The sequence below is a fragment of the Sphaerodactylus townsendi genome, linkage group LG07 (assembly GCF_021028975.2).
Source record: "Sphaerodactylus townsendi isolate TG3544 linkage group LG07, MPM_Stown_v2.3, whole genome shotgun sequence".
Lineage (NCBI taxonomy): Eukaryota > Metazoa > Chordata > Lepidosauria > Squamata > Sphaerodactylidae > Sphaerodactylus > Sphaerodactylus townsendi.
The window spans coordinates 111,123,999-111,146,357 of NC_059431.1; the positions used below are offsets into that span (position 1 = coordinate 111,123,999).

The 22,359-nt window shown below is 85.9% G+C and overlaps 1 protein-coding gene across 3 annotated transcripts in view; it reads left to right on the forward strand.

The window, feature by feature from the left end:
• The window catches only part of LOC125436749 (A-kinase anchor protein 2-like), a 480,182-nt gene that overhangs the window by 452,098 nt on the left and 5,725 nt on the right, over positions 1-22,359 (forward strand). Inside the window, exon 4 of one of the 3 annotated variants that reach the window (XM_048504003.1) lies at positions 19,620-19,658. The exons of the other annotated variants lie outside the window; for them this stretch is intronic. Coding sequence (XP_048359960.1) covers positions 19,620-19,658 — 39 coding nt within the window. The remainder of the gene's footprint in view (positions 1-19,619; positions 19,659-22,359) is intronic. 3 annotated transcript variants of the gene reach the window in all.

Sequence of the window (22,359 nt, forward strand, 5' to 3'; positions counted from 1 at the left end):
GGGGGGGGGGGGTGGGGGGGGGGGGGGGTGGGGGGGGGGGGGGGTGGGGGGGGGGGGGGGTGGGGGGGGGGGGGGGTGGGGGGGGGGGGGGGTGGGGGGGGGGGGGGGTGGGGGGGGGGGGGGGTGGGGGGGGGGGGGGGTGGGGGGGGGGGGGGGTGGGGGGGGGGGGGGGTGGGGGGGGGGGGGGGTGGGGGGGGGGGGGGGTGGGGGGGGGGGGGGGTGGGGGGGGGGGGGGGTGGGGGGGGGGGGGGGTGGGGGGGGGGGGGGGTGGGGGGGGGGGGGGGTGGGGGGGGGGGGGGGTGGGGGGGGGGGGGGGTGGGGGGGGGGGGGGGTGGGGGGGGGGGGGGGTGGGGGGGGGGGGGGGTGGGGGGGGGGGGGGGTGGGGGGGGGGGGGGGTGGGGGGGGGGGGGGGTGGGGGGGGGGGGGGGTGGGGGGGGGGGGGGGTGGGGGGGGGGGGGGGTGGGGGGGGGGGGGGGTGGGGGGGGGGGGGGGTGGGGGGGGGGGGGGGTGGGGGGGGGGGGGGGTGGGGGGGGGGGGGGGTGGGGGGGGGGGGGGGTGGGGGGGGGGGGGGGTGGGGGGGGGGGGGGGTGGGGGGGGGGGGGGGTGGGGGGGGGGGGGGGTGGGGGGGGGGGGGGGTGGGGGGGGGGGGGGGTGGGGGGGGGGGGGGGTGGGGGGGGGGGGGGGTGGGGGGGGGGGGGGGTGGGGGGGGGGGGGGGTGGGGGGGGGGGGGGGTGGGGGGGGGGGGGGGTGGGGGGGGGGGGGGGTGGGGGGGGGGGGGGGTGGGGGGGGGGGGGGGTGGGGGGGGGGGGGGGTGGGGGGGGGGGGGGGTGGGGGGGGGGGGGGGTGGGGGGGGGGGGGGGTGGGGGGGGGGGGGGGTGGGGGGGGGGGGGGGTGGGGGGGGGGGGGGGTGGGGGGGGGGGGGGGTGGGGGGGGGGGGGGGTGGGGGGGGGGGGGGGTGGGGGGGGGGGGGGGTGGGGGGGGGGGGGGGTGGGGGGGGGGGGGGGTGGGGGGGGGGGGGGGTGGGGGGGGGGGGGGGTGGGGGGGGGGGGGGGTGGGGGGGGGGGGGGGTGGGGGGGGGGGGGGGTGGGGGGGGGGGGGGGTGGGGGGGGGGGGGGGTGGGGGGGGGGGGGGGTGGGGGGGGGGGGGGGTGGGGGGGGGGGGGGGTGGGGGGGGGGGGGGGTGGGGGGGGGGGGGGGTGGGGGGGGGGGGGGGTGGGGGGGGGGGGGGGTGGGGGGGGGGGGGGGTGGGGGGGGGGGGGGGTGGGGGGGGGGGGGGGTGGGGGGGGGGGGGGGTGGGGGGGGGGGGGGGTGGGGGGGGGGGGGGGTGGGGGGGGGGGGGGGTGGGGGGGGGGGGGGGTGGGGGGGGGGGGGGGTGGGGGGGGGGGGGGGTGGGGGGGGGGGGGGGTGGGGGGGGGGGGGGGTGGGGGGGGGGGGGGGTGGGGGGGGGGGGGGGTGGGGGGGGGGGGGGGTGGGGGGGGGGGGGGGTGGGGGGGGGGGGGGGTGGGGGGGGGGGGGGGTGGGGGGGGGGGGGGGTGGGGGGGGGGGGGGGTGGGGGGGGGGGGGGGTGGGGGGGGGGGGGGGTGGGGGGGGGGGGGGGTGGGGGGGGGGGGGGGTGGGGGGGGGGGGGGGTGGGGGGGGGGGGGGGTGGGGGGGGGGGGGGGTGGGGGGGGGGGGGGGTGGGGGGGGGGGGGGGTGGGGGGGGGGGGGGGTGGGGGGGGGGGGGGGTGGGGGGGGGGGGGGGTGGGGGGGGGGGGGGGTGGGGGGGGGGGGGGGTGGGGGGGGGGGGGGGTGGGGGGGGGGGGGGGTGGGGGGGGGGGGGGGTGGGGGGGGGGGGGGGTGGGGGGGGGGGGGGGTGGGGGGGGGGGGGGGTGGGGGGGGGGGGGGGTGGGGGGGGGGGGGGGTGGGGGGGGGGGGGGGTGGGGGGGGGGGGGGGTGGGGGGGGGGGGGGGTGGGGGGGGGGGGGGGTGGGGGGGGGGGGGGGTGGGGGGGGGGGGGGGTGGGGGGGGGGGGGGGTGGGGGGGGGGGGGGGTGGGGGGGGGGGGGGGTGGGGGGGGGGGGGGGTGGGGGGGGGGGGGGGTGGGGGGGGGGGGGGGTGGGGGGGGGGGGGGGTGGGGGGGGGGGGGGGTGGGGGGGGGGGGGGGTGGGGGGGGGGGGGGGTGGGGGGGGGGGGGGGTGGGGGGGGGGGGGGGTGGGGGGGGGGGGGGGTGGGGGGGGGGGGGGGTGGGGGGGGGGGGGGGTGGGGGGGGGGGGGGGTGGGGGGGGGGGGGGGTGGGGGGGGGGGGGGGTGGGGGGGGGGGGGGGTGGGGGGGGGGGGGGGTGGGGGGGGGGGGGGGTGGGGGGGGGGGGGGGTGGGGGGGGGGGGGGGTGGGGGGGGGGGGGGGTGGGGGGGGGGGGGGGTGGGGGGGGGGGGGGGTGGGGGGGGGGGGGGGTGGGGGGGGGGGGGGGTGGGGGGGGGGGGGGGTGGGGGGGGGGGGGGGTGGGGGGGGGGGGGGGTGGGGGGGGGGGGGGGTGGGGGGGGGGGGGGGTGGGGGGGGGGGGGGGTGGGGGGGGGGGGGGGTGGGGGGGGGGGGGGGTGGGGGGGGGGGGGGGTGGGGGGGGGGGGGGGTGGGGGGGGGGGGGGGTGGGGGGGGGGGGGGGTGGGGGGGGGGGGGGGTGGGGGGGGGGGGGGGTGGGGGGGGGGGGGGGTGGGGGGGGGGGGGGGTGGGGGGGGGGGGGGGTGGGGGGGGGGGGGGGTGGGGGGGGGGGGGGGTGGGGGGGGGGGGGGGTGGGGGGGGGGGGGGGTGGGGGGGGGGGGGGGTGGGGGGGGGGGGGGGTGGGGGGGGGGGGGGGTGGGGGGGGGGGGGGGTGGGGGGGGGGGGGGGTGGGGGGGGGGGGGGGTGGGGGGGGGGGGGGGTGGGGGGGGGGGGGGGTGGGGGGGGGGGGGGGTGGGGGGGGGGGGGGGTGGGGGGGGGGGGGGGTGGGGGGGGGGGGGGGTGGGGGGGGGGGGGGGTGGGGGGGGGGGGGGGTGGGGGGGGGGGGGGGTGGGGGGGGGGGGGGGTGGGGGGGGGGGGGGGTGGGGGGGGGGGGGGGTGGGGGGGGGGGGGGGTGGGGGGGGGGGGGGGTGGGGGGGGGGGGGGGTGGGGGGGGGGGGGGGTGGGGGGGGGGGGGGGTGGGGGGGGGGGGGGGTGGGGGGGGGGGGGGGTGGGGGGGGGGGGGGGTGGGGGGGGGGGGGGGTGGGGGGGGGGGGGGGTGGGGGGGGGGGGGGGTGGGGGGGGGGGGGGGTGGGGGGGGGGGGGGGTGGGGGGGGGGGGGGGTGGGGGGGGGGGGGGGTGGGGGGGGGGGGGGGTGGGGGGGGGGGGGGGTGGGGGGGGGGGGGGGTGGGGGGGGGGGGGGGTGGGGGGGGGGGGGGGTGGGGGGGGGGGGGGGTGGGGGGGGGGGGGGGTGGGGGGGGGGGGGGGTGGGGGGGGGGGGGGGTGGGGGGGGGGGGGGGTGGGGGGGGGGGGGGGTGGGGGGGGGGGGGGGTGGGGGGGGGGGGGGGTGGGGGGGGGGGGGGGTGGGGGGGGGGGGGGGTGGGGGGGGGGGGGGGTGGGGGGGGGGGGGGGTGGGGGGGGGGGGGGGTGGGGGGGGGGGGGGGTGGGGGGGGGGGGGGGTGGGGGGGGGGGGGGGTGGGGGGGGGGGGGGGTGGGGGGGGGGGGGGGTGGGGGGGGGGGGGGGTGGGGGGGGGGGGGGGTGGGGGGGGGGGGGGGTGGGGGGGGGGGGGGGTGGGGGGGGGGGGGGGTGGGGGGGGGGGGGGGTGGGGGGGGGGGGGGGTGGGGGGGGGGGGGGGTGGGGGGGGGGGGGGGTGGGGGGGGGGGGGGGTGGGGGGGGGGGGGGGTGGGGGGGGGGGGGGGTGGGGGGGGGGGGGGGTGGGGGGGGGGGGGGGTGGGGGGGGGGGGGGGTGGGGGGGGGGGGGGGTGGGGGGGGGGGGGGGTGGGGGGGGGGGGGGGTGGGGGGGGGGGGGGGTGGGGGGGGGGGGGGGTGGGGGGGGGGGGGGGTGGGGGGGGGGGGGGGTGGGGGGGGGGGGGGGTGGGGGGGGGGGGGGGTGGGGGGGGGGGGGGGTGGGGGGGGGGGGGGGTGGGGGGGGGGGGGGGTGGGGGGGGGGGGGGGTGGGGGGGGGGGGGGGTGGGGGGGGGGGGGGGTGGGGGGGGGGGGGGGTGGGGGGGGGGGGGGGTGGGGGGGGGGGGGGGTGGGGGGGGGGGGGGGTGGGGGGGGGGGGGGGTGGGGGGGGGGGGGGGTGGGGGGGGGGGGGGGTGGGGGGGGGGGGGGGTGGGGGGGGGGGGGGGTGGGGGGGGGGGGGGGTGGGGGGGGGGGGGGGTGGGGGGGGGGGGGGGTGGGGGGGGGGGGGGGTGGGGGGGGGGGGGGGTGGGGGGGGGGGGGGGTGGGGGGGGGGGGGGGTGGGGGGGGGGGGGGGTGGGGGGGGGGGGGGGTGGGGGGGGGGGGGGGTGGGGGGGGGGGGGGGTGGGGGGGGGGGGGGGTGGGGGGGGGGGGGGGTGGGGGGGGGGGGGGGTGGGGGGGGGGGGGGGTGGGGGGGGGGGGGGGTGGGGGGGGGGGGGGGTGGGGGGGGGGGGGGGTGGGGGGGGGGGGGGGTGGGGGGGGGGGGGGGTGGGGGGGGGGGGGGGTGGGGGGGGGGGGGGGTGGGGGGGGGGGGGGGTGGGGGGGGGGGGGGGTGGGGGGGGGGGGGGGTGGGGGGGGGGGGGGGTGGGGGGGGGGGGGGGTGGGGGGGGGGGGGGGTGGGGGGGGGGGGGGGTGGGGGGGGGGGGGGGTGGGGGGGGGGGGGGGTGGGGGGGGGGGGGGGTGGGGGGGGGGGGGGGTGGGGGGGGGGGGGGGTGGGGGGGGGGGGGGGTGGGGGGGGGGGGGGGTGGGGGGGGGGGGGGGTGGGGGGGGGGGGGGGTGGGGGGGGGGGGGGGTGGGGGGGGGGGGGGGTGGGGGGGGGGGGGGGTGGGGGGGGGGGGGGGTGGGGGGGGGGGGGGGTGGGGGGGGGGGGGGGTGGGGGGGGGGGGGGGTGGGGGGGGGGGGGGGTGGGGGGGGGGGGGGGTGGGGGGGGGGGGGGGTGGGGGGGGGGGGGGGTGGGGGGGGGGGGGGGTGGGGGGGGGGGGGGGTGGGGGGGGGGGGGGGTGGGGGGGGGGGGGGGTGGGGGGGGGGGGGGGTGGGGGGGGGGGGGGGTGGGGGGGGGGGGGGGTGGGGGGGGGGGGGGGTGGGGGGGGGGGGGGGTGGGGGGGGGGGGGGGTGGGGGGGGGGGGGGGTGGGGGGGGGGGGGGGTGGGGGGGGGGGGGGGTGGGGGGGGGGGGGGGTGGGGGGGGGGGGGGGTGGGGGGGGGGGGGGGTGGGGGGGGGGGGGGGTGGGGGGGGGGGGGGGTGGGGGGGGGGGGGGGTGGGGGGGGGGGGGGGTGGGGGGGGGGGGGGGTGGGGGGGGGGGGGGGTGGGGGGGGGGGGGGGTGGGGGGGGGGGGGGGTGGGGGGGGGGGGGGGTGGGGGGGGGGGGGGGTGGGGGGGGGGGGGGGTGGGGGGGGGGGGGGGTGGGGGGGGGGGGGGGTGGGGGGGGGGGGGGGTGGGGGGGGGGGGGGGTGGGGGGGGGGGGGGGTGGGGGGGGGGGGGGGTGGGGGGGGGGGGGGGTGGGGGGGGGGGGGGGTGGGGGGGGGGGGGGGTGGGGGGGGGGGGGGGTGGGGGGGGGGGGGGGTGGGGGGGGGGGGGGGTGGGGGGGGGGGGGGGTGGGGGGGGGGGGGGGTGGGGGGGGGGGGGGGTGGGGGGGGGGGGGGGTGGGGGGGGGGGGGGGTGGGGGGGGGGGGGGGTGGGGGGGGGGGGGGGTGGGGGGGGGGGGGGGTGGGGGGGGGGGGGGGTGGGGGGGGGGGGGGGTGGGGGGGGGGGGGGGTGGGGGGGGGGGGGGGTGGGGGGGGGGGGGGGTGGGGGGGGGGGGGGGTGGGGGGGGGGGGGGGTGGGGGGGGGGGGGGGTGGGGGGGGGGGGGGGTGGGGGGGGGGGGGGGTGGGGGGGGGGGGGGGTGGGGGGGGGGGGGGGTGGGGGGGGGGGGGGGTGGGGGGGGGGGGGGGTGGGGGGGGGGGGGGGTGGGGGGGGGGGGGGGTGGGGGGGGGGGGGGGTGGGGGGGGGGGGGGGTGGGGGGGGGGGGGGGTGGGGGGGGGGGGGGGTGGGGGGGGGGGGGGGTGGGGGGGGGGGGGGGTGGGGGGGGGGGGGGGTGGGGGGGGGGGGGGGTGGGGGGGGGGGGGGGTGGGGGGGGGGGGGGGTGGGGGGGGGGGGGGGTGGGGGGGGGGGGGGGTGGGGGGGGGGGGGGGTGGGGGGGGGGGGGGGTGGGGGGGGGGGGGGGTGGGGGGGGGGGGGGGTGGGGGGGGGGGGGGGTGGGGGGGGGGGGGGGTGGGGGGGGGGGGGGGTGGGGGGGGGGGGGGGTGGGGGGGGGGGGGGGTGGGGGGGGGGGGGGGTGGGGGGGGGGGGGGGTGGGGGGGGGGGGGGGTGGGGGGGGGGGGGGGTGGGGGGGGGGGGGGGTGGGGGGGGGGGGGGGTGGGGGGGGGGGGGGGTGGGGGGGGGGGGGGGTGGGGGGGGGGGGGGGTGGGGGGGGGGGGGGGTGGGGGGGGGGGGGGGTGGGGGGGGGGGGGGGTGGGGGGGGGGGGGGGTGGGGGGGGGGGGGGGTGGGGGGGGGGGGGGGTGGGGGGGGGGGGGGGTGGGGGGGGGGGGGGGTGGGGGGGGGGGGGGGTGGGGGGGGGGGGGGGTGGGGGGGGGGGGGGGTGGGGGGGGGGGGGGGTGGGGGGGGGGGGGGGTGGGGGGGGGGGGGGGTGGGGGGGGGGGGGGGTGGGGGGGGGGGGGGGTGGGGGGGGGGGGGGGTGGGGGGGGGGGGGGGTGGGGGGGGGGGGGGGTGGGGGGGGGGGGGGGTGGGGGGGGGGGGGGGTGGGGGGGGGGGGGGGTGGGGGGGGGGGGGGGTGGGGGGGGGGGGGGGTGGGGGGGGGGGGGGGTGGGGGGGGGGGGGGGTGGGGGGGGGGGGGGGTGGGGGGGGGGGGGGGTGGGGGGGGGGGGGGGTGGGGGGGGGGGGGGGTGGGGGGGGGGGGGGGTGGGGGGGGGGGGGGGTGGGGGGGGGGGGGGGTGGGGGGGGGGGGGGGTGGGGGGGGGGGGGGGTGGGGGGGGGGGGGGGTGGGGGGGGGGGGGGGTGGGGGGGGGGGGGGGTGGGGGGGGGGGGGGGTGGGGGGGGGGGGGGGTGGGGGGGGGGGGGGGTGGGGGGGGGGGGGGGTGGGGGGGGGGGGGGGTGGGGGGGGGGGGGGGTGGGGGGGGGGGGGGGTGGGGGGGGGGGGGGGTGGGGGGGGGGGGGGGTGGGGGGGGGGGGGGGTGGGGGGGGGGGGGGGTGGGGGGGGGGGGGGGTGGGGGGGGGGGGGGGTGGGGGGGGGGGGGGGTGGGGGGGGGGGGGGGTGGGGGGGGGGGGGGGTGGGGGGGGGGGGGGGTGGGGGGGGGGGGGGGTGGGGGGGGGGGGGGGTGGGGGGGGGGGGGGGTGGGGGGGGGGGGGGGTGGGGGGGGGGGGGGGTGGGGGGGGGGGGGGGTGGGGGGGGGGGGGGGTGGGGGGGGGGGGGGGTGGGGGGGGGGGGGGGTGGGGGGGGGGGGGGGTGGGGGGGGGGGGGGGTGGGGGGGGGGGGGGGTGGGGGGGGGGGGGGGTGGGGGGGGGGGGGGGTGGGGGGGGGGGGGGGTGGGGGGGGGGGGGGGTGGGGGGGGGGGGGGGTGGGGGGGGGGGGGGGTGGGGGGGGGGGGGGGTGGGGGGGGGGGGGGGTGGGGGGGGGGGGGGGTGGGGGGGGGGGGGGGTGGGGGGGGGGGGGGGTGGGGGGGGGGGGGGGTGGGGGGGGGGGGGGGTGGGGGGGGGGGGGGGTGGGGGGGGGGGGGGGTGGGGGGGGGGGGGGGTGGGGGGGGGGGGGGGTGGGGGGGGGGGGGGGTGGGGGGGGGGGGGGGTGGGGGGGGGGGGGGGTGGGGGGGGGGGGGGGTGGGGGGGGGGGGGGGTGGGGGGGGGGGGGGGTGGGGGGGGGGGGGGGTGGGGGGGGGGGGGGGTGGGGGGGGGGGGGGGTGGGGGGGGGGGGGGGTGGGGGGGGGGGGGGGTGGGGGGGGGGGGGGGTGGGGGGGGGGGGGGGTGGGGGGGGGGGGGGGTGGGGGGGGGGGGGGGTGGGGGGGGGGGGGGGTGGGGGGGGGGGGGGGTGGGGGGGGGGGGGGGTGGGGGGGGGGGGGGGTGGGGGGGGGGGGGGGTGGGGGGGGGGGGGGGTGGGGGGGGGGGGGGGTGGGGGGGGGGGGGGGTGGGGGGGGGGGGGGGTGGGGGGGGGGGGGGGTGGGGGGGGGGGGGGGTGGGGGGGGGGGGGGGTGGGGGGGGGGGGGGGTGGGGGGGGGGGGGGGTGGGGGGGGGGGGGGGTGGGGGGGGGGGGGGGTGGGGGGGGGGGGGGGTGGGGGGGGGGGGGGGTGGGGGGGGGGGGGGGTGGGGGGGGGGGGGGGTGGGGGGGGGGGGGGGTGGGGGGGGGGGGGGGTGGGGGGGGGGGGGGGTGGGGGGGGGGGGGGGTGGGGGGGGGGGGGGGTGGGGGGGGGGGGGGGTGGGGGGGGGGGGGGGTGGGGGGGGGGGGGGGTGGGGGGGGGGGGGGGTGGGGGGGGGGGGGGGTGGGGGGGGGGGGGGGTGGGGGGGGGGGGGGGTGGGGGGGGGGGGGGGTGGGGGGGGGGGGGGGTGGGGGGGGGGGGGGGTGGGGGGGGGGGGGGGTGGGGGGGGGGGGGGGTGGGGGGGGGGGGGGGTGGGGGGGGGGGGGGGTGGGGGGGGGGGGGGGTGGGGGGGGGGGGGGGTGGGGGGGGGGGGGGGTGGGGGGGGGGGGGGGTGGGGGGGGGGGGGGGTGGGGGGGGGGGGGGGTGGGGGGGGGGGGGGGTGGGGGGGGGGGGGGGTGGGGGGGGGGGGGGGTGGGGGGGGGGGGGGGTGGGGGGGGGGGGGGGTGGGGGGGGGGGGGGGTGGGGGGGGGGGGGGGTGGGGGGGGGGGGGGGTGGGGGGGGGGGGGGGTGGGGGGGGGGGGGGGTGGGGGGGGGGGGGGGTGGGGGGGGGGGGGGGTGGGGGGGGGGGGGGGTGGGGGGGGGGGGGGGTGGGGGGGGGGGGGGGTGGGGGGGGGGGGGGGTGGGGGGGGGGGGGGGTGGGGGGGGGGGGGGGTGGGGGGGGGGGGGGGTGGGGGGGGGGGGGGGTGGGGGGGGGGGGGGGTGGGGGGGGGGGGGGGTGGGGGGGGGGGGGGGTGGGGGGGGGGGGGGGTGGGGGGGGGGGGGGGTGGGGGGGGGGGGGGGTGGGGGGGGGGGGGGGTGGGGGGGGGGGGGGGTGGGGGGGGGGGGGGGTGGGGGGGGGGGGGGGTGGGGGGGGGGGGGGGTGGGGGGGGGGGGGGGTGGGGGGGGGGGGGGGTGGGGGGGGGGGGGGGTGGGGGGGGGGGGGGGTGGGGGGGGGGGGGGGTGGGGGGGGGGGGGGGTGGGGGGGGGGGGGGGTGGGGGGGGGGGGGGGTGGGGGGGGGGGGGGGTGGGGGGGGGGGGGGGTGGGGGGGGGGGGGGGTGGGGGGGGGGGGGGGTGGGGGGGGGGGGGGGTGGGGGGGGGGGGGGGTGGGGGGGGGGGGGGGTGGGGGGGGGGGGGGGTGGGGGGGGGGGGGGGTGGGGGGGGGGGGGGGTGGGGGGGGGGGGGGGTGGGGGGGGGGGGGGGTGGGGGGGGGGGGGGGTGGGGGGGGGGGGGGGTGGGGGGGGGGGGGGGTGGGGGGGGGGGGGGGTGGGGGGGGGGGGGGGTGGGGGGGGGGGGGGGTGGGGGGGGGGGGGGGTGGGGGGGGGGGGGGGTGGGGGGGGGGGGGGGTGGGGGGGGGGGGGGGTGGGGGGGGGGGGGGGTGGGGGGGGGGGGGGGTGGGGGGGGGGGGGGGTGGGGGGGGGGGGGGGTGGGGGGGGGGGGGGGTGGGGGGGGGGGGGGGTGGGGGGGGGGGGGGGTGGGGGGGGGGGGGGGTGGGGGGGGGGGGGGGTGGGGGGGGGGGGGGGTGGGGGGGGGGGGGGGTGGGGGGGGGGGGGGGTGGGGGGGGGGGGGGGTGGGGGGGGGGGGGGGTGGGGGGGGGGGGGGGTGGGGGGGGGGGGGGGTGGGGGGGGGGGGGGGTGGGGGGGGGGGGGGGTGGGGGGGGGGGGGGGTGGGGGGGGGGGGGGGTGGGGGGGGGGGGGGGTGGGGGGGGGGGGGGGTGGGGGGGGGGGGGGGTGGGGGGGGGGGGGGGTGGGGGGGGGGGGGGGTGGGGGGGGGGGGGGGTGGGGGGGGGGGGGGGTGGGGGGGGGGGGGGGTGGGGGGGGGGGGGGGTGGGGGGGGGGGGGGGTGGGGGGGGGGGGGGGTGGGGGGGGGGGGGGGTGGGGGGGGGGGGGGGTGGGGGGGGGGGGGGGTGGGGGGGGGGGGGGGTGGGGGGGGGGGGGGGTGGGGGGGGGGGGGGGTGGGGGGGGGGGGGGGTGGGGGGGGGGGGGGGTGGGGGGGGGGGGGGGTGGGGGGGGGGGGGGGTGGGGGGGGGGGGGGGTGGGGGGGGGGGGGGGTGGGGGGGGGGGGGGGTGGGGGGGGGGGGGGGTGGGGGGGGGGGGGGGTGGGGGGGGGGGGGGGTGGGGGGGGGGGGGGGTGGGGGGGGGGGGGGGTGGGGGGGGGGGGGGGTGGGGGGGGGGGGGGGTGGGGGGGGGGGGGGGTGGGGGGGGGGGGGGGTGGGGGGGGGGGGGGGTGGGGGGGGGGGGGGGTGGGGGGGGGGGGGGGTGGGGGGGGGGGGGGGTGGGGGGGGGGGGGGGTGGGGGGGGGGGGGGGTGGGGGGGGGGGGGGGTGGGGGGGGGGGGGGGTGGGGGGGGGGGGGGGTGGGGGGGGGGGGGGGTGGGGGGGGGGGGGGGTGGGGGGGGGGGGGGGTGGGGGGGGGGGGGGGTGGGGGGGGGGGGGGGTGGGGGGGGGGGGGGGTGGGGGGGGGGGGGGGTGGGGGGGGGGGGGGGTGGGGGGGGGGGGGGGTGGGGGGGGGGGGGGGTGGGGGGGGGGGGGGGTGGGGGGGGGGGGGGGTGGGGGGGGGGGGGGGTGGGGGGGGGGGGGGGTGGGGGGGGGGGGGGGTGGGGGGGGGGGGGGGTGGGGGGGGGGGGGGGTGGGGGGGGGGGGGGGTGGGGGGGGGGGGGGGTGGGGGGGGGGGGGGGTGGGGGGGGGGGGGGGTGGGGGGGGGGGGGGGTGGGGGGGGGGGGGGGTGGGGGGGGGGGGGGGTGGGGGGGGGGGGGGGTGGGGGGGGGGGGGGGTGGGGGGGGGGGGGGGTGGGGGGGGGGGGGGGTGGGGGGGGGGGGGGGTGGGGGGGGGGGGGGGTGGGGGGGGGGGGGGGTGGGGGGGGGGGGGGGTGGGGGGGGGGGGGGGTGGGGGGGGGGGGGGGTGGGGGGGGGGGGGGGTGGGGGGGGGGGGGGGTGGGGGGGGGGGGGGGTGGGGGGGGGGGGGGGTGGGGGGGGGGGGGGGTGGGGGGGGGGGGGGGTGGGGGGGGGGGGGGGTGGGGGGGGGGGGGGGTGGGGGGGGGGGGGGGTGGGGGGGGGGGGGGGTGGGGGGGGGGGGGGGTGGGGGGGGGGGGGGGTGGGGGGGGGGGGGGGTGGGGGGGGGGGGGGGTGGGGGGGGGGGGGGGTGGGGGGGGGGGGGGGTGGGGGGGGGGGGGGGTGGGGGGGGGGGGGGGTGGGGGGGGGGGGGGGTGGGGGGGGGGGGGGGTGGGGGGGGGGGGGGGTGGGGGGGGGGGGGGGTGGGGGGGGGGGGGGGTGGGGGGGGGGGGGGGTGGGGGGGGGGGGGGGTGGGGGGGGGGGGGGGTGGGGGGGGGGGGGGGTGGGGGGGGGGGGGGGTGGGGGGGGGGGGGGGTGGGGGGGGGGGGGGGTGGGGGGGGGGGGGGGTGGGGGGGGGGGGGGGTGGGGGGGGGGGGGGGTGGGGGGGGGGGGGGGTGGGGGGGGGGGGGGGTGGGGGGGGGGGGGGGTGGGGGGGGGGGGGGGTGGGGGGGGGGGGGGGTGGGGGGGGGGGGGGGTGGGGGGGGGGGGGGGTGGGGGGGGGGGGGGGTGGGGGGGGGGGGGGGTGGGGGGGGGGGGGGGTGGGGGGGGGGGGGGGTGGGGGGGGGGGGGGGTGGGGGGGGGGGGGGGTGGGGGGGGGGGGGGGTGGGGGGGGGGGGGGGTGGGGGGGGGGGGGGGTGGGGGGGGGGGGGGGTGGGGGGGGGGGGGGGTGGGGGGGGGGGGGGGTGGGGGGGGGGGGGGGTGGGGGGGGGGGGGGGTGGGGGGGGGGGGGGGTGGGGGGGGGGGGGGGTGGGGGGGGGGGGGGGTGGGGGGGGGGGGGGGTGGGGGGGGGGGGGGGTGGGGGGGGGGGGGGGTGGGGGGGGGGGGGGGTGGGGGGGGGGGGGGGTGGGGGGGGGGGGGGGTGGGGGGGGGGGGGGGTGGGGGGGGGGGGGGGTGGGGGGGGGGGGGGGTGGGGGGGGGGGGGGGTGGGGGGGGGGGGGGGTGGGGGGGGGGGGGGGTGGGGGGGGGGGGGGGTGGGGGGGGGGGGGGGTGGGGGGGGGGGGGGGTGGGGGGGGGGGGGGGTGGGGGGGGGGGGGGGTGGGGGGGGGGGGGGGTGGGGGGGGGGGGGGGTGGGGGGGGGGGGGGGTGGGGGGGGGGGGGGGTGGGGGGGGGGGGGGGTGGGGGGGGGGGGGGGTGGGGGGGGGGGGGGGTGGGGGGGGGGGGGGGTGGGGGGGGGGGGGGGTGGGGGGGGGGGGGGGTGGGGGGGGGGGGGGGTGGGGGGGGGGGGGGGTGGGGGGGGGGGGGGGTGGGGGGGGGGGGGGGTGGGGGGGGGGGGGGGTGGGGGGGGGGGGGGGTGGGGGGGGGGGGGGGTGGGGGGGGGGGGGGGTGGGGGGGGGGGGGGGTGGGGGGGGGGGGGGGTGGGGGGGGGGGGGGGTGGGGGGGGGGGGGGGTGGGGGGGGGGGGGGGTGGGGGGGGGGGGGGGTGGGGGGGGGGGGGGGTGGGGGGGGGGGGGGGTGGGGGGGGGGGGGGGTGGGGGGGGGGGGGGGTGGGGGGGGGGGGGGGTGGGGGGGGGGGGGGGTGGGGGGGGGGGGGGGTGGGGGGGGGGGGGGGTGGGGGGGGGGGGGGGTGGGGGGGGGGGGGGGTGGGGGGGGGGGGGGGTGGGGGGGGGGGGGGGTGGGGGGGGGGGGGGGTGGGGGGGGGGGGGGGTGGGGGGGGGGGGGGGTGGGGGGGGGGGGGGGTGGGGGGGGGGGGGGGTGGGGGGGGGGGGGGGTGGGGGGGGGGGGGGGTGGGGGGGGGGGGGGGTGGGGGGGGGGGGGGGTGGGGGGGGGGGGGGGTGGGGGGGGGGGGGGGTGGGGGGGGGGGGGGGTGGGGGGGGGGGGGGGTGGGGGGGGGGGGGGGTGGGGGGGGGGGGGGGTGGGGGGGGGGGGGGGTGGGGGGGGGGGGGGGTGGGGGGGGGGGGGGGTGGGGGGGGGGGGGGGTGGGGGGGGGGGGGGGTGGGGGGGGGGGGGGGTGGGGGGGGGGGGGGGTGGGGGGGGGGGGGGGTGGGGGGGGGGGGGGGTGGGGGGGGGGGGGGGTGGGGGGGGGGGGGGGTGGGGGGGGGGGGGGGTGGGGGGGGGGGGGGGTGGGGGGGGGGGGGGGTGGGGGGGGGGGGGGGTGGGGGGGGGGGGGGGTGGGGGGGGGGGGGGGTGGGGGGGGGGGGGGGTGGGGGGGGGGGGGGGTGGGGGGGGGGGGGGGTGGGGGGGGGGGGGGGTGGGGGGGGGGGGGGGTGGGGGGGGGGGGGGGTGGGGGGGGGGGGGGGTGGGGGGGGGGGGGGGTGGGGGGGGGGGGGGGTGGGGGGGGGGGGGGGTGGGGGGGGGGGGGGGTGGGGGGGGGGGGGGGTGGGGGGGGGGGGGGGTGGGGGGGGGGGGGGGTGGGGGGGGGGGGGGGTGGGGGGGGGGGGGGGTGGGGGGGGGGGGGGGTGGGGGGGGGGGGGGGTGGGGGGGGGGGGGGGTGGGGGGGGGGGGGGGTGGGGGGGGGGGGGGGTGGGGGGGGGGGGGGGTGGGGGGGGGGGGGGGTGGGGGGGGGGGGGGGTGGGGGGGGGGGGGGGTGGGGGGGGGGGGGGGTGGGGGGGGGGGGGGGTGGGGGGGGGGGGGGGTGGGGGGGGGGGGGGGTGGGGGGGGGGGGGGGTGGGGGGGGGGGGGGGTGGGGGGGGGGGGGGGTGGGGGGGGGGGGGGGTGGGGGGGGGGGGGGGTGGGGGGGGGGGGGGGTGGGGGGGGGGGGGGGTGGGGGGGGGGGGGGGTGGGGGGGGGGGGGGGTGGGGGGGGGGGGGGGTGGGGGGGGGGGGGGGTGGGGGGGGGGGGGGGTGGGGGGGGGGGGGGGTGGGGGGGGGGGGGGGTGGGGGGGGGGGGGGGTGGGGGGGGGGGGGGGTGGGGGGGGGGGGGGGTGGGGGGGGGGGGGGGTGGGGGGGGGGGGGGGTGGGGGGGGGGGGGGGTGGGGGGGGGGGGGGGTGGGGGGGGGGGGGGGTGGGGGGGGGGGGGGGTGGGGGGGGGGGGGGGTGGGGGGGGGGGGGGGTGGGGGGGGGGGGGGGTGGGGGGGGGGGGGGGTGGGGGGGGGGGGGGGTGGGGGGGGGGGGGGGTGGGGGGGGGGGGGGGTGGGGGGGGGGGGGGGTGGGGGGGGGGGGGGGTGGGGGGGGGGGGGGGTGGGGGGGGGGGGGGGTGGGGGGGGGGGGGGGTGGGGGGGGGGGGGGGTGGGGGGGGGGGGGGGTGGGGGGGGGGGGGGGTGGGGGGGGGGGGGGGTGGGGGGGGGGGGGGGTGGGGGGGGGGGGGGGTGGGGGGGGGGGGGGGTGGGGGGGGGGGGGGGTGGGGGGGGGGGGGGGTGGGGGGGGGGGGGGGTGGGGGGGGGGGGGGGTGGGGGGGGGGGGGGGTGGGGGGGGGGGGGGGTGGGGGGGGGGGGGGGTGGGGGGGGGGGGGGGTGGGGGGGGGGGGGGGTGGGGGGGGGGGGGGGTGGGGGGGGGGGGGGGTGGGGGGGGGGGGGGGTGGGGGGGGGGGGGGGTGGGGGGGGGGGGGGGTGGGGGGGGGGGGGGGTGGGGGGGGGGGGGGGTGGGGGGGGGGGGGGGTGGGGGGGGGGGGGGGTGGGGGGGGGGGGGGGTGGGGGGGGGGGGGGGTGGGGGGGGGGGGGGGTGGGGGGGGGGGGGGGTGGGGGGGGGGGGGGGTGGGGGGGGGGGGGGGTGGGGGGGGGGGGGGGTGGGGGGGGGGGGGGGTGGGGGGGGGGGGGGGTGGGGGGGGGGGGGGGTGGGGGGGGGGGGGGGTGGGGGGGGGGGGGGGTGGGGGGGGGGGGGGGTGGGGGGGGGGGGGGGTGGGGGGGGGGGGGGGTGGGGGGGGGGGGGGGTGGGGGGGGGGGGGGGTGGGGGGGGGGGGGGGTGGGGGGGGGGGGGGGTGGGGGGGGGGGGGGGTGGGGGGGGGGGGGGGTGGGGGGGGGGGGGGGTGGGGGGGGGGGGGGGTGGGGGGGGGGGGGGGTGGGGGGGGGGGGGGGTGGGGGGGGGGGGGGGTGGGGGGGGGGGGGGGTGGGGGGGGGGGGGGGTGGGGGGGGGGGGGGGTGGGGGGGGGGGGGGGTGGGGGGGGGGGGGGGTGGGGGGGGGGGGGGGTGGGGGGGGGGGGGGGTGGGGGGGGGGGGGGGTGGGGGGGGGGGGGGGTGGGGGGGGGGGGGGGTGGGGGGGGGGGGGGGTGGGGGGGGGGGGGGGTGGGGGGGGGGGGGGGTGGGGGGGGGGGGGGGTGGGGGGGGGGGGGGGTGGGGGGGGGGGGGGGTGGGGGGGGGGGGGGGTGGGGGGGGGGGGGGGTGGGGGGGGGGGGGGGTGGGGGGGGGGGGGGGTGGGGGGGGGGGGGGGTGGGGGGGGGGGGGGGTGGGGGGGGGGGGGGGTGGGGGGGGGGGGGGGTGGGGGGGGGGGGGGGTGGGGGGGGGGGGGGGTGGGGGGGGGGGGGGGTGGGGGGGGGGGGGGGTGGGGGGGGGGGGGGGTGGGGGGGGGGGGGGGTGGGGGGGGGGGGGGGTGGGGGGGGGGGGGGGTGGGGGGGGGGGGGGGTGGGGGGGGGGGGGGGTGGGGGGGGGGGGGGGTGGGGGGGGGGGGGGGTGGGGGGGGGGGGGGGTGGGGGGGGGGGGGGGTGGGGGGGGGGGGGGGTGGGGGGGGGGGGGGGTGGGGGGGGGGGGGGGTGGGGGGGGGGGGGGGTGGGGGGGGGGGGGGGTGGGGGGGGGGGGGGGTGGGGGGGGGGGGGGGTGGGGGGGGGGGGGGGTGGGGGGGGGGGGGGGTGGGGGGGGGGGGGGGTGGGGGGGGGGGGGGGTGGGGGGGGGGGGGGGTGGGGGGGGGGGGGGGTGGGGGGGGGGGGGGGTGGGGGGGGGGGGGGGTGGGGGGGGGGGGGGGTGGGGGGGGGGGGGGGTGGGGGGGGGGGGGGGTGGGGGGGGGGGGGGGTGGGGGGGGGGGGGGGTGGGGGGGGGGGGGGGTGGGGGGGGGGGGGGGTGGGGGGGGGGGGGGGTGGGGGGGGGGGGGGGTGGGGGGGGGGGGGGGTGGGGGGGGGGGGGGGTGGGGGGGGGGGGGGGTGGGGGGGGGGGGGGGTGGGGGGGGGGGGGGGTGGGGGGGGGGGGGGGTGGGGGGGGGGGGGGGTGGGGGGGGGGGGGGGTGGGGGGGGGGGGGGGTGGGGGGGGGGGGGGGTGGGGGGGGGGGGGGGTGGGGGGGGGGGGGGGTGGGGGGGGGGGGGGGTGGGGGGGGGGGGGGGTGGGGGGGGGGGGGGGTGGGGGGGGGGGGGGGTGGGGGGGGGGGGGGGTGGGGGGGGGGGGGGGTGGGGGGGGGGGGGGGTGGGGGGGGGGGGGGGTGGGGGGGGGGGGGGGTGGGGGGGGGGGGGGGTGGGGGGGGGGGGGGGTGGGGGGGGGGGGGGGTGGGGGGGGGGGGGGGTGGGGGGGGGGGGGGGTGGGGGGGGGGGGGGGTGGGGGGGGGGGGGGGTGGGGGGGGGGGGGGGTGGGGGGGGGGGGGGGTGGGGGGGGGGGGGGGTGGGGGGGGGGGGGGGTGGGGGGGGGGGGGGGTGGGGGGGGGGGGGGGTGGGGGGGGGGGGGGGTGGGGGGGGGGGGGGGTGGGGGGGGGGGGGGGTGGGGGGGGGGGGGGGTGGGGGGGGGGGGGGGTGGGGGGGGGGGGGGGTGGGGGGGGGGGGGGGTGGGGGGGGGGGGGGGTGGGGGGGGGGGGGGGTGGGGGGGGGGGGGGGTGGGGGGGGGGGGGGGTGGGGGGGGGGGGGGGTGGGGGGGGGGGGGGGTGGGGGGGGGGGGGGGTGGGGGGGGGGGGGGGTGGGGGGGGGGGGGGGTGGGGGGGGGGGGGGGTGGGGGGGGGGGGGGGTGGGGGGGGGGGGGGGTGGGGGGGGGGGGGGGTGGGGGGGGGGGGGGGTGGGGGGGGGGGGGGGTGGGGGGGGGGGGGGGTGGGGGGGGGGGGGGGTGGGGGGGGGGGGGGGTGGGGGGGGGGGGGGGTGGGGGGGGGGGGGGGTGGGGGGGGGGGGGGGTGGGGGGGGGGGGGGGTGGGGGGGGGGGGGGGTGGGGGGGGGGGGGGGTGGGGGGGGGGGGGGGTGGGGGGGGGGGGGGGTGGGGGGGGGGGGGGGTGGGGGGGGGGGGGGGTGGGGGGGGGGGGGGGTGGGGGGGGGGGGGGGTGGGGGGGGGGGGGGGTGGGGGGGGGGGGGGGTGGGGGGGGGGGGGGGTGGGGGGGGGGGGGGGTGGGGGGGGGGGGGGGTGGGGGGGGGGGGGGGTGGGGGGGGGGGGGGGTGGGGGGGGGGGGGGGTGGGGGGGGGGGGGGGTGGGGGGGGGGGGGGGTGGGGGGGGGGGGGGGTGGGGGGGGGGGGGGGTGGGGGGGGGGGGGGGTGGGGGGGGGGGGGGGTGGGGGGGGGGGGGGGTGGGGGGGGGGGGGGGTGGGGGGGGGGGGGGGTGGGGGGGGGGGGGGGTGGGGGGGGGGGGGGGTGGGGGGGGGGGGGGGTGGGGGGGGGGGGGGGTGGGGGGGGGGGGGGGTGGGGGGGGGGGGGGGTGGGGGGGGGGGGGGGTGGGGGGGGGGGGGGGTGGGGGGGGGGGGGGGTGGGGGGGGGGGGGGGTGGGGGGGGGGGGGGGTGGGGGGGGGGGGGGGTGGGGGGGGGGGGGGGTGGGGGGGGGGGGGGGTGGGGGGGGGGGGGGGTGGGGGGGGGGGGGGGTGGGGGGGGGGGGGGGTGGGGGGGGGGGGGGGTGGGGGGGGGGGGGGGTGGGGGGGGGGGGGGGTGGGGGGGGGGGGGGGTGGGGGGGGGGGGGGGTGGGGGGGGGGGGGGGTGGGGGGGGGGGGGGGTGGGGGGGGGGGGGGGTGGGGGGGGGGGGGGGTGGGGGGGGGGGGGGGTGGGGGGGGGGGGGGGTGGGGGGGGGGGGGGGTGGGGGGGGGGGGGGGTGGGGGGGGGGGGGGGTGGGGGGGGGGGGGGGTGGGGGGGGGGGGGGGTGGGGGGGGGGGGGGGTGGGGGGGGGGGGGGGTGGGGGGGGGGGGGGGTGGGGGGGGGGGGGGGTGGGGGGGGGGGGGGGTGGGGGGGGGGGGGGGTGGGGGGGGGGGGGGGTGGGGGGGGGGGGGGGTGGGGGGGGGGGGGGGTGGGGGGGGGGGGGGGTGGGGGGGGGGGGGGGTGGGGGGGGGGGGGGGTGGGGGGGGGGGGGGGTGGGGGGGGGGGGGGGTGGGGGGGGGGGGGGGTGGGGGGGGGGGGGGGTGGGGGGGGGGGGGGGTGGGGGGGGGGGGGGGTGGGGGGGGGGGGGGGTGGGGGGGGGGGGGGGTGGGGGGGGGGGGGGGTGGGGGGGGGGGGGGGTGGGGGGGGGGGGGGGTGGGGGGGGGGGGGGGTGGGGGGGGGGGGGGGTGGGGGGGGGGGGGGGTGGGGGGGGGGGGGGGTGGGGGGGCTGATGGGAATTGTAGTTCCTGAACATCTGGAGAGCCGCAGGTTCCCTACCCCTGGTCTACCCGAATGTGCTCCCTGTGAATGCTTTTGGCATCTGTGGCTCTAAGTCACAGGTGTCAAACTCGCGGCCCTCCAGATGTTCATGAACTGCAATTCCCATCAGCCCTTGCCAGTATAGCCAATGCTTATGTTGGGAGGGACTGATGGGAATTGTAGTTCATGAACATCTGGAGGGCTGCGAGTTTGACACCACTGCTCTAAGTGCTTAATGAGAAATTTAGATTTTTTTTTCAGAAGCACCTAATAATTGATGGCTTCGGTTGTCATTCAAGCAATCATCCTTGGGCATTCTTTCCTATAAAAACAGTTCACCCTGCAAACGGTGGTCACATCAGCACTCAGAGGAGGGTTAAGCCGAATTAAATATTTTAAATACTTCAGTAATTTCAATGGATAGAGCCCTGGTCATATGCTGGAGGCAGAGGTTAATTTGTTTGTAACAAGAGTTCATCAGAGGCGTTGTGAAAAACAGGAAAGCAACCGCAGCTGACAAAAACCTTGGCTCTGTTTTTGTTTATAATTGGCTACTTTGCTTTCCGAAGCAAGTTTTTGAATGATTCCAAACTGTTTCAGCTGTAAGATAAATATTCTCCACTTAATTTGTTTCCCAATCTGAAGTCAGTCTCTCTCTCTCTCTCTCTCTCTTTCCTTATTCTGTGTGTACTAATGACAGTCTTTTCCCTTTCTACCAGTATACCTGTAAATTACTGTCTAACAAGGTTACTTCTGAGGTACTTTTCACACACTTCTCTTTGCTTAGTTTGTTTATTTTGCATGGGGATTTCAAATGCATGCTGCTGCAGTTTGCTTTTCATTGCTGCTTTGCGTAACCGTCGGAGCGGTGGTTGAAAGACAGAGGTTCAGTTTGAATCTGCACCCAGCTAGCCCTGGAGTACTCTTGACTAGGCAGCGTATCTGGGAAAAAAAGGGCAAAATTGCAGGTTCCGAGAATGCCTCAGGATTGGCTCCTGAAACTGCAGCTTTCCAGGGTTTCGGGCGGAGGTGTTTTACATCGTATCTACTACCTGATCATTTTAACTGACGATGCCAAGGACTGGACCTGGGATTTACTGCACGCAAATCTCTTCTACAGAGCCATAGCCCCCAGTCCTTTCTTCGCAGTAATGGCTCTCTAGGACTCTGATAGAAGTTGTATACTTCCCAATCATTTTTAAGTGCCGCTGCTGAGGATTGAATCTGGAACCTTCCACATGCAAAACAGATGCTGTACCACAGACCCATGGCCTTCCTTCTCACACCCCAATGGATACATTTGTGTTTCTGAGCTGAGAATTGGATTCTACTTTGACGAGGCAAAAAGAACATTCCATGTAAGGGCCAAACTACAAAAGATGGCGGCCATGAGTCCACCGATGACATTTGAGAAGCATTTGTAGTCGTGTCCTCCGCTCTGCGGAGGCGAATCTACTGGTGGTCCCCGGCCCCTCCATGATGCAGCTGGCCTACACACAGGCCAGGGCGTTTACTGACCTGGCCCCTGCCTGGTGGAACGCTCTTCCCCCAGCAGTTAGGGCCCTGCGGGACCTTGAAGAGTTCCACAGGGCCTGCAAAACTGTGTTGTTCCACCGGGCTTTGGGGGGGGCGCTGAGCCCGCCCCTTGTGTTGTCCTGCGCACTGGCTATCTATTGGACCTCCCCTCCCAGGGTTTGATCACTGGGGCTGGGTGCCAGACGTCTTCTACTATTAATTAATTATTTATTGAAGGCTGCTGCTATAGTTTTATAGTTTTAAGGTTTTGTATAATTTAATTGGGGCTATTCGATTTGTTTTATTGTATTCCTATTTATTGTACACCGCCCTGAGCCCTCTGGGGGTAGGGCGGTTTATCAAATCGAATAAATAAATAAATAAAACTAAATAAAAATTGCCACGAGACCCTGGTCCTAATAGGACACACAGTACATCAGTCCCAAGAGATGTTGTCTCTCACTTCCCCCATGTCTTTTCAGGTGAAGAAGATAGGGAGGTGAAAACAAAAGTTACCAATGCTTCTAAAATGGTGTCCAATAGACCCATGGCCGATATCATGTGGCCCTAAGGTTATTTGTACAGCTAGGCAACATATTTGATTTTATGACCATTGATGACAATCTAAACCTAAGCATAAGTGAACTGCACGCTTGATTCTGGACTGCCGCGACAGTCTAAAATAAGGTTTTCAAAACTATCAGCAGGAATAACTTTTCAGTTCTGAAACAGAAATGTCCCATTACTGATAGGTGTGCTTTCTAAAATTTATTTTTGTTAGCTTCATTTCCCCCCTGCTTTGTGGTGCCACCTGTTTACATTGTAATTAACGCCTAAAGAACTTTTTTTTTACAATTAACTTTTCATAACAAGAGAAAACCATGGAATATAGGGGAACATTGTGATGTTTAACATTCCAATAATCATGCCCAATTTTCAGGAAATTGACTGTCCTCTCTGGAGTTTGTTAGCTTCATCATTTCAGCCATTTTCCAGATTGTAAGAATAAATCCACAAGGGTACAGTTTGTTTGCTCTTCCAGTTAGCTGCTGTAGCCATCTTGGGCCAATCACACACTCCCATCCCAAGTTACCTCACAGGTTGTTGCAAGGATAAAACAAGCAGAAGGGAACAACGTAAGCCACTTTCGATCCCCATTGAAGAGAAAGGTGGAACATAAATGAAATGGCTACATCAATGTCTGACCAAGCCCACAGTGGATTTTCAATTAAGATGGCAGCACAGTGCTCAAATTCCCCCTTTAAGCACAAAAATTGCTCCAGGATCTTCTGGGGGTTTCCTTGTTGAGTTTTTAACCGACATGCAGTCTTTCTCTCCAACGGCGTAATCTAGTCTCGCAGCTAGAAAACTTTACTGCCCTAAAGATTTCTTCAGGAGCGGCAGGAGCACATTTTGCTGATTGTTCCTTGCCACTGATGGCCCATAAATCCCTGGAATCTTGTCCTGGGAAATCAGTGGACCTTGAGGAAATATTGCAAGTCATATCAAAATTCCACTGATGGGATCCTTTGGAATTTCTTTAGTGTCTCATCTGAGGCAGAATATCTAAATTTGCATTGGATTTTTTATTTGGAAGAAAGTTTGGCAGTGGTGCTAAATCATGCCTCGTTTCCCTTAATGCATTTTCAGCTGGTTTTTTTTTTTTTAAAAAAGGAAGTGATTAGGATGAATATTTTATTATGGCTCCTTCCGCACATGCAGAATAATGCACTTTCAAACTGCTTTCAGTGCTCTTTGAAGCTGTGCGGAATAGCAAAATCCACTTGCAAACAGTTGTGAAAGTGGTTTGAAAACGCATTATTCTGCATGTGCGGAAGGGGCCTGTGTTCCTAGGAGAGAGGGGTATTTCAGGCTAATGTGGAAGGGAAGAGGCAGGAAAATCAACTCCATGGACAGAAGTTCTGCAGCCAAAGAAAAGTATTT